This window comes from Morone saxatilis, unplaced genomic scaffold (assembly GCF_004916995.1).
Source record: "Morone saxatilis isolate NCDOM2014 unplaced genomic scaffold, NCSU_SB_2.0 Contig15, whole genome shotgun sequence".
NCBI classification, from domain to species: Eukaryota; Metazoa; Chordata; class Actinopteri; family Moronidae; genus Morone; species Morone saxatilis.
Window position 1 is genome coordinate 7,137,132 of NW_023339707.1, and position 10,185 is coordinate 7,147,316.

The window sequence follows — 10,185 nt, forward strand, 5'->3', positions numbered from 1 at the left end:
AAATCATATGGAATAGCAAAGATAAATTCAAGTCAATGTTATGAGTCTTCTAACATTTTCCTGTCTCTCAAGTTTGAGGCACCCTGAGGTGAATCTACATGAAGTAAATGGCATCTATTACTACACAGGAAGAGCCTGTGGAAGTTTTTATCATGGTGGTGGGTCTATGATGAACAAGACAGATGTGAGTTGGGTTTATCAAACTGCTGACAGTGCTGATGACAAGATAGCAGGACACAAAGAGTGTTGTGTTTTGTACCGATCCCTCAGCAGACCTCCTCCACTGTCAGCCCCTGACAGAGGGGACGCTGGCTCCAGGGTTTTTGTGACGGGCCACTGACAGAGGCGCTATTCAGCCTGTGCTGAGGGGAAATGTGTTTATGTGTAATTTGTGTATGTATGTCTGAGTGATGTGTATGGATATGTACTTGACATGTGTGTAGAGGATGACTGGCAGGACTTTATGCCTACATAGTCTAAGTGGATTGGAGTTTTGGCTGCAGTTCAATATACAGGAAAAAAAAGAGAAATCTCAAGGCAGGCAGGGTGTTGTCCTTGGCTGTCAACCAAAATGAATAAAGGATGTATTCATTCCTGTATAAAGTTAAATGGCCACTGGCTCAGTGTACAGTAAGTAAGTGCTGTCAAATCAAAGATTGCAATGACAACTGACAATTCTGGAAACACGAATTGTTATAGTTACAGTAGTACCTAAAGAAGTACTCCACACTTAAACATGTTTTTTGGGCTGTAAAATCAATTATATGTGCCTGTACTGTGATGACACACATCAGTGCCTGTGTTAATATCCTTCACAGGAGTTGATGCAATGCAAATACAAATGCAACGCTCTCATTTTTATATTTTGTCGCAATTGTTCGGAATTGCCCTTAAGACTGCTGTAGAAGCACCGGACTGCAATCTTTACATTCATCCTACACGCACTGACAGTTCCTACACCAACACACACACATACACCTACAACACAGGAACCACACAGAAACTTTTACAAACTGCAGTGAATATGCTTCTAGTGACTGTGAAAGCTCCAGAGCAGACACACAGGGTCTGACAGCAGCTACTCATGGCTGGTTAGCTTTGGCTACCAGCTCGCTGTTCCTGCTACACTGCCACAGCCTGTCTGACACTCAAAGCCACGCCCCCTAATGTCACTGTCCTTTGGAGTTCTCTAAATATTTTTTTTAATTTGAGAGGAAGGGAGCTAGCTGAGCTGAAGGGTGTAGCTACACTTAAAGGAGCATGTACTCACATATACTGTAAGCTATCATAGCATACAGGCTAAATCTATACTGATCTTTATGACAACAGCAAATACACTGTGCAGTACATGAGCTGCTGCTATCCGTCATTAGCAACACAACACCGCAGGTCTCACCTGGTAAATGCCAGAAACTGCAACACCAGCAGGTTGCCCTGTAGAGGGTCAGTCTCTTCACGCTGGGGGTCAAAGGGCATGGGCTCTGTGGGGTCCAGGACTTCCGCCACCTGTCCACTACAGTCCACGATGTCAGGAAAACCAGCGGAGTAGAGGTGGGCCAGTGAGCTCCTAGAGCTGACTGAGCTGGATCTGGAGGAGAAAACTTAAATTAGAGAAATGTTCCAGAGTCATGAACGCACATCGATCATTCTGCAAGCCGAAGAGACTTCAGAGAATGCCGTTCCTGGTGCTTTACAAGCAGCAGGAGGTAATGTGTTTAGTCCCTGATGTACCGGCCTCACTTGGGTGATTTGTGGTTGTAAATGAGGCAGAACAATTTTTGAGTAGATCTGAGTGGAATAATGTGGTGTTTTATCATTTCAGACTCAGCTCAGTATATCTTGGATCAGTTCCATTGTGACTCAAGATGTTTATCTTTTGGGAGATAACTTCAATTTACTCACTTCATCCTGTTAAGCTGAAACTGAATTTTAATACCTGGCTGGACTTAACAAAACCGCAGTGAAACAATGATTAGACAGCATGAGGATGTCAGCAATATCCGTCAAGCAGCGGCACCACAAGAACGGTTACAGGGGAGAGAGAACGGGTGCCAAAGCACTCCCTCAGGAGTTTCAAGCATAATTGGCAGTTATCTCTAATCATGGTGGCCACCTGTTTTTCCACAACTATGGTAACATTCATACTTTATACTTTCCACGCTGACACCAAACACTCTGGGTATGATAAACACAGTGCACAGATGGCTGGCTAAAGTGCAAGCACAGGAAAATGAACGATAATGTTTGGGGCTTATCACAACAGTAACGCTGCCTGTGTCCAGTTGGTAAACAGTTGAGCCCACAGCGTCGTATTTGTAAAAGAATGAAGCCTTGATCAAACTAATTAAGGCAACAACAGTGAAGAAGACAGCCGATTGGGTTTTCCTCTGCGGCTCTGTCAATTTCATGCTTTCCCTCTCTCTTCTCCATCGCTCAAAGTTATATCTTAATTTAGCCCCGGTGGATTAATATTCAAGCCATCATTTGTATTTCAAAAGGGACTCAATCAGATATGCAAAGAAACTTCAATTAAACTTCTTTAGACTTCATTGTTCTTCTCAAAGAAGTGGGTCATTCCATACTGAAAACAGTGAAAAAGATGTTTTGGCTCCGAGTGAAGAGGCAGAGATGTTTCAGCCCACTGAACTGAACAGCATCGTGTCTGGATCCAAACTCTGGGATTGGGAAACTGTTTCGGTGCCAGCTGCTTATTTACAGACTCTCTGCACTAATGCAATGCCTTGTTTCCGAGTTACTGTGCCCATTATTTGCAGGATGTACTTTCTCATTCGATGTCCCACCTCAACAGACCTGGCTGCGATTATGATATCCTCTCCAAACTCTATTATTAGTTGCAAAGTAAACTGTGAGCTCATTTCATTGCATTCTGTAACTCTCAATCAACTTCAAAACCTCCTCCATGCAGCTGGTTATAATACAGAATTTTCACACTAACAAACAATGCTGAGACCATTACCCAAAGTGGGATGTAAAGGCTGACACAACGATTTCTTTAAATTGGCTCTGAGCTGAGTTATCCTACGCTTACTGACAACACCGCTATACCAAGCAACGAACACATGCTGCCAATTAGTGAGCCAATCGATATTCCTCTGTAGACAGCAAGACAGTGTACTATGGTGGTAATGAAGGACTATACTGGTGTTCACACTGAGATACCGGGCCAGATAAAATGGTAGCATGTTAAAAGGATCTTTAAAGTGGTTTTATTCAATAATGTCTCCTACCTCCTGTGCTGCAATGAAGAGGTTATTCACACCAGAAACTGTGGTGAGATGCTGATCACAGAAAATACAACAAGGAGATAAGGAATAAATATGTAACAAACTCGAGCGCCATGGTAATCCAGAGAGGCCAGGTGGGCAATCATACTAATGTCATATATCCAGAATACACTAGAACGACCTTTTCTACACTCAAGTGCTGACCACCAAATTAATTCCATTAAAGTCAGTATACGGCTGCACATCATGAGTATCATTATACTGACAAGTGCTTATCATTTCACAAATACCAGCTGGCCTCTTTATTGTGATTCATGTCATACAGCTGGTGTCAACAACAACATACATGAAGTATGTTAAGAGGTTCATGGATTGCTTCAGGTTTCAGAGAGCAGAATGGTCCTAGCTACTGGATTTAAGACCAGCTTATGCAAATAACTGACCTAGTAATGATGATTCCGGGGCAAAGAGGAAAGCATGAAAACGGATGTCTCGAAATAACACGTTTAAGGAAATAATAATCCAGCATGTTTTAAGTCTGTCCTGTGTTACTCTTGGAGTAAAATACATTTATGAGAGCTGTATTACAATATAATATTCCTCTGGACATTTGGCTTCCCATTTGTTTTCAACATTTTTCATGCAACTATCACTGAAAATAGCTGAATAGGAATGAACCCCCAAAACTCTCAGAATGACATTTCATAGTTTCAGACACTTCAAGAGACTTTGGGATTTCCAACCATCTTTTTAACCTGATCATACAGTATTTCTTAATGGTGGCTTCAACTAAAACTGTTACTGAGGCTTTTTGTAGAATAAAAACATTCAGATTTTCTCAAACAGATCATCGCCCACGCCTGAAGAACACAATAGATGGGGCTCACCTAGGCACATTCATCCCCAGGGTGATGACAGGGGCATGGACAGGGGTGAAGGGCAGCTCCTGAAGTTGGTCTCCTTCGTCTTGAGCTGAAGGCGACGCCTCCCCTTGCCGCTGAAGGTCCATTTCCAGGTGAGCGATGTTGCTGACACCTGAGCAGGCCTGGACCAACGTGGGATGACACATACGAGAAATAATCGGCTGATAAATAAAGAGGTTATCCGAAAATTGCTATAGAAAACTCATTTTACTCAGGGTGGACCATAGTTAAAGTGTAAAAAGAGTTCAGGAAACCTCAAGTGAAGGTGTTTGCAGTTCAGGATGATGTTTCTGTTGACGGTGTAAGATGGACATAGTAAACTAAAAGCAACAAAAAAAGATTTACTGCAGAGAGGTCTACACAAACCATTTAAAATCATGGAGCAGGATTTCTTCCTCACCTTCCTACTGTATAGCATATATAAAGGCAACCCTTTGAATCAGTATTGCTGCAATAAAGCAGTACATGATTGCTGTTACTTTACACCCACAGTCTGTCATTTTATTTCTGCCAGAAGTGGACTGGAAATAAGTTGATTAAATGTGTGGGACAACATGAAACAACTGCACTGTAGTTACAGGAAGAAAGGATTTCAAAACTTACTAAACATTAAAAGTGGCTGCTGGATGTATGGATGCAATGCACAGTGGCCATATGTGACAGGGGGCATAAAAAGCTGTGTGAATGCCTGATTCTGATTGCCCACCTTTAAGTAACAAGGCATTAAACAGCTGTGTTCATCATCATACAAACCTAAGTTTAGCCACTAGTATTCTCCTCTCAGTGGTATGCTCAGTGTGTCGGAGCATCGTCATAGCAGTTTGTCAGGATGTGAGTCAGTGTTTAAAGCTGCAGGAGGCAACCTTTCTAGATTATAATTTACTTGGAACCAACAACTGTAAATCAGCATCTCTGGTAGCAAAATATGAACAGGATGACGCATGAACCCCAGAAACGCCGCTATTCTTATTTCAATGTGTGGAAAACCAGGAGACGTCTGAGGCAGAAGGTGTGACTTTGTCTTATCAGTCACTCCCAACAAGCTGCCTTGTCAATTATAAAATCATTATTTACAGTAGAGATTTCCTCTGGGATGTTTCTCTTATGTGGAACTGTTTTATTGCTACTGTTTTACTACTGGATTTTATCTGTTTTCGTGTCCCTTTTTATCTGCAAAGACCTCTATGACACACCTGTTTGTTAAAAATGCTCTATAAATAAACTTGGCATAAAGACAATACATCAACAAGAGAAAGCAGTAAGGTGTGCCAATGCAATTGATCAAGCTATCGAAGGGCAGAATATCTGGGAAAGATTATAAAGAGATGAATCAGCTCAGATAGTATACCCTTAAGAACCAGGAATACAAGGTATGCTAGTCTCATTAGACTCATTGCATGTAGAACATTTTTAAAACTCCAGAGACCCGCTTTCAGTCATTTTCTACCTAACATCTGAATCAGGCTTTTACATACAGCAGGAGCTTATGTCAAAATGCACATTACTGTGTTAAACTTCCCACTTCATTCTATAAAATTTGTAAGCAAATCCCATGAAAATACCAATACCAAAAATGTGTTAGTCCATCTGTCTACTTTTCCTTTTCCCTACTCTACCTGTGGCCCCAAGGCCATTAGTTCCTAGTTTAGATGCAAATCTTTAAAAGTGGGTCAGACGTTCCTAGTTTTATTTCTAAAGAAAGCTCAGTTATTTCCAACAGCTGGTCGCTGTAGTTTTTAGAAAATGTTACTCAAACAGGAGTAACTAGTGCATTTGTTGGGGACTATTAGTGAATTAATACACATTTTGTGCAAGTATTCACTGCAGCACGACAATGTATGTGGGATTGACTCAAAAGAAACTGGAATGTGTGTTCATGGTAATGAAGGAGCATGTCACCCAGTGCAACAGTGTGGTTCACTGATGTGTCTTAATAGTTTTTAGACAACAGTGGAGCTCTATGGCACAGAGGATAGATGTGTCAGGCTTTGGACACAGACAATACAAGGATCATCCCACTTTTGTTTTAGTCATGGGATTTGCTGACAAAAAAACAACATTATTTTGTATGTATTTGGTGGTTCAATTTTCTGATCTGTAATTTCCTAGAGAGAACTATGTCATTTAGTACTAATTGTATGATTCAGTTGCTATCAGTTTCAATGAGTTAATTCAAACAGATAGCTAAGGGGTTTAATCAGTGCACAGCAGATCAGTTGAACATTTCAATTTGTGACATTTGTCTACAGGCAAGAACACAGTTCAACAAATCTGACAAAAACATTTCCAACAACAAATTCAGACTGAATGAATATTTGCTTGGGTTTTGAAGTAGATTTTCTTTCAAGGACATTCCAAATTAGTACCAAATTACTTCATTCTTTGTAGGAAAATGGCCACACATAAAGTGTTAAGCTCCTTTTTTGTTGTGTGAAGATTATGTATTTTTGTGTAACCCTAGAGTCACTTCCTGCTTACAGAATGAAAACAACAGTGGTAACGTTTAATTTAAACCCAACTGCCATCCTAAGTGATGAGTTAAAAGCCAAAAATGTATTGTTTATGTTTGACTTTGAGGCAGTCTTTTATTCAATTTGCAATGCAGCTGCAGACATTCTTCTTCTTGTTATCAATTTTTGCTTCTTTCTACTTCACAATATCAGTTATTTAGGAAAAGAACAAGAACTGTTAATGCCTGTGGATCAATTCAACATTTCAGATTTTTTTTGACAAACATTAATCCCCTCCTCATTGTCATTGACAGACACGCAGCTGGAGGGGCATTAGCACAGATAATTAGCTAAGGAGGGCTAATGGTGTCATTTTCCAGTCAAGTGTATCTTATTCTGGTCTTTGATACATGTGCATGGTTTAGTTGGCCTATGATATGCATGGCTGTGCATTATTGGCTTTTCCATCAAACATGCTTGTAATAACCTCGACCAAAGTCATTCTGCAACATACACATCCATGTTCCTCCTCTGATCAAACATCCTGCAACGTAATAACCTCAGAGGATGCAAAGGCATGGTGTAGACGCCTTAACATGTTTAAAAGGCTCACAGTAATGGCTTTATACTGTATCTGAACCTGCTGCCATCAAGCCTGTGCTGCGTGATGACATACGAGTAACAGCTTTTTATAGGCAGGTGTGTTCAGGTTATGGACAAGGACAAATGGAGGTTTAAACAATAAATTCTGCAAGCTGATTTGATGACTCAATATATGCTAAGAGAATCTGACAGAAACTCACTTACAGTATCATAACTGAAAACTAATGGCAGCCAGCGAACTAGAGATATAATGCATCATACTTATTCACGACTTTAATGTTGATGGTGTTTATTCAATTTCCAACCGAGCATTGTACATTATCAGCAGCAGAGTATGAAACAAGCAACCACTGTCGCAGAAACTGTCACCTGAATTAAAAGAAAATATTTAAAGCAGTGTCAGGTGTTAAAAGATGAGTTTATGGAAAGAAGAAATACAGCATTCATTTGTTTACTGAGGAAAACTTGAATTCATAAGCAATGAAATACACCCATCCTCAAATCAATACACAGTATATACAGCTACAGGCTTATTTGCTAAATTGTAGTTTATGGAAGAGGTTCCCAACCTGTGGGTAACTCAGATTACTGTTTCAGTTTATTTTATGACTCCTCGCTATTATTGCTAGGAAATACTGGCTTTATATAGGGTTGTTCGCATTTTTTACATGTTTCACTAGTCATCATAGTTACTTCCACATGCTTGGAAAACAAGTTGTTCCTGGCTAACAGACAGGTAAATTGTTGAAATTTTAACAATCTGTAGTAATAAAAAAAAAAAAAAACACGTGGGTTATTCCAACTAAATAAAACACACAAACCAATCTCATTTCACTTGTCATACTTCATGGTATAAAGAATGCACATTGCTTGAAAGTCAACCAAAAATGCCAGTGATACATATGAAATAGATAAGTTGTTCTGACAGTTCCACAGCACGACCTAGTCAGTCTTTCAAAACCAAATTCAATTGTGCCTTTTTTAGCCATATTGTGTGTCTGATTATATTGTTATCTCCAGTAAGCCTGATCCACGGTTCCTGGATTATTCCTGCAATATGATTCATAGCTTAAGCTATATGGATTCCGAGCATGAAATACGGGAAAAACCCATTAAACCTACTGCTGTCTAGTTAGTATATGAGCAAAGTACGCCACAGCAAAGTGCTGTGGTGTACAAGCAAATATCTAGACATCCCCACACTAGCAGGCTCATGGAGTTGAAAGGCCGAAGGCTGTTCAAATGCTCAATTCATCAGGTCTGCAAGGGGCCTCAAACACAGTGAAGTTGAATACCTGTAGCTAGGCGTATGTTTTCAGAAAAGTGCTCAGAGATGGATTACAAGGTCAACATATCTGCATTTGACATATCCACATCATTAAATAATGTCTGAAGATGTCTACTGAATTTTATCCCGATCACAGTCCAGTGCCCTCACAGACCTGATGTGATGATAGTGAGCACAGTAGGTATGCTCAAAATCCAGACTGCAAGTCCCCACATTTAGATTTACCTGATTAGGTAATTGACATGTTGGATGTTATGTGTTTCCCAAAGTTATCTGTTGCATACTACATTCTGACTACAGTATGTGCACAATTCTAGCAAAGCTACTTTGCATCATATGTGGCATGAAGAAGGGCAACGGAGATCAGCTGTACTGTTATAAGAGAAATGCTTTAGCATGTGAATGAACTGAAACCGTTCACAAGTTCACAAATCCCTATACTTATCAAACACTAGCAATAATTGCAGTTTTTTCTACATCGATACATAGTACATCATCACATAAGAAGGTGCAAACCTCTTTTTGATAAGCAGAAAAAGATTGAGTTAATCCCAGGATTACAGCATTATGACTTCTTCTCCATTCTGTGAGATTTTACCACTGTTACTATTGTGCAGTGTGCTGATTCCCAAATATATGCATCTTTGTGGGTGAACATGGTTTAAATTAGCAAAGACTGCCTGCTGATTCTCAGCAGCCCACACCTACAACTGGGGGTAACAGGTTTCTCTCACGTCATTTCAGGAAATTATTCAGAGCTATTAAAATCAGTGTAGCTGACTTCCTCATTTTATGCTATCCCCTGGCTGCGATCATAGGACTTTGTTAAGATGCATAGAGCTTGTCAGCCAGTCAGATATTTTCTCAGATATTACTCCATTATCAACCACACGCTACTTTACTAGGATCTATGTGGCTTCAATTAGACAGAGCTGGGTTGAAACAGCATTTACTAAAGACACTGGGTTTGACCTCCTAGTAGTGCTGTGGTGTGGTTTGGTGGTGTGATACTTCCTAGAAAAGTTCAATAAATTATTTAAAAATTTAAAACTATGGTATTTCACCTACAGTAGGTCTGCAATTAAATACTACCGCTGTGACCCCCACATAGGCCATGAATTACATTTCAGAATGGGAGTTGTTACCGAAAAGCTAAATGTGGGAAACAAAGCGCTAAATTATTATTAAAAGTGGTCCTGAACAAGGCCAATGAAACACATTTTCCCAGAGGGCAAAACACAAGGTTATGTAGGATACTGGATACCTTAAGAAAATTGAAGTAGCCTTTGTAGAAAGATTTGAAAAGCTAAGTCAAAGAATAATGTTTCTTTTGATTATAAAGATGAAACAGAGTAGCTCCAGCACCTCCAGCAGCTCCAGTAGCTCCAAAGACAAAGAGTGTGCAGGGCTCAGTTCAGTTCAGTTTGGAGGTTGTATGTGTGCGTGTGTGTCTCTCCATGGGTATGAGGCTGAGAGCAGAGTGCAGTAAAGGTGAGTGTGTCTTTGAACTCTATTGAGTGACTGTCTGCATATCCTGGGGGATGTATAAAAGCTTACTGTGTTGTGTATTGCTGTGCACATTGTGTGTAAAGAAATCTACGACACCCTTTTGTTAATGCTTGTGTATTTTCCTCAGCATGTACGTGTATGAGAACAAGGCTGTGTGTGTGTGTGTG

General features: G+C 40.1%; 1 protein-coding gene across 1 annotated transcript in view; it reads right to left on the bottom strand.

Annotated features, from left to right (window-relative positions):
* Window positions 1-10,185, bottom strand: part of nphp4 (nephronophthisis 4) — a gene marked incomplete in the record, with an annotated part of 148,332 nt that overhangs the window by 44,692 nt on the left and 93,455 nt on the right. Inside the window, 2 exon segments of the mRNA XM_035655832.1 lie at window positions 1,397-1,588; window positions 4,133-4,290. Of these exon segments, the coding sequence (XP_035511725.1) occupies window positions 1,397-1,588; window positions 4,133-4,290 (350 nt within the window).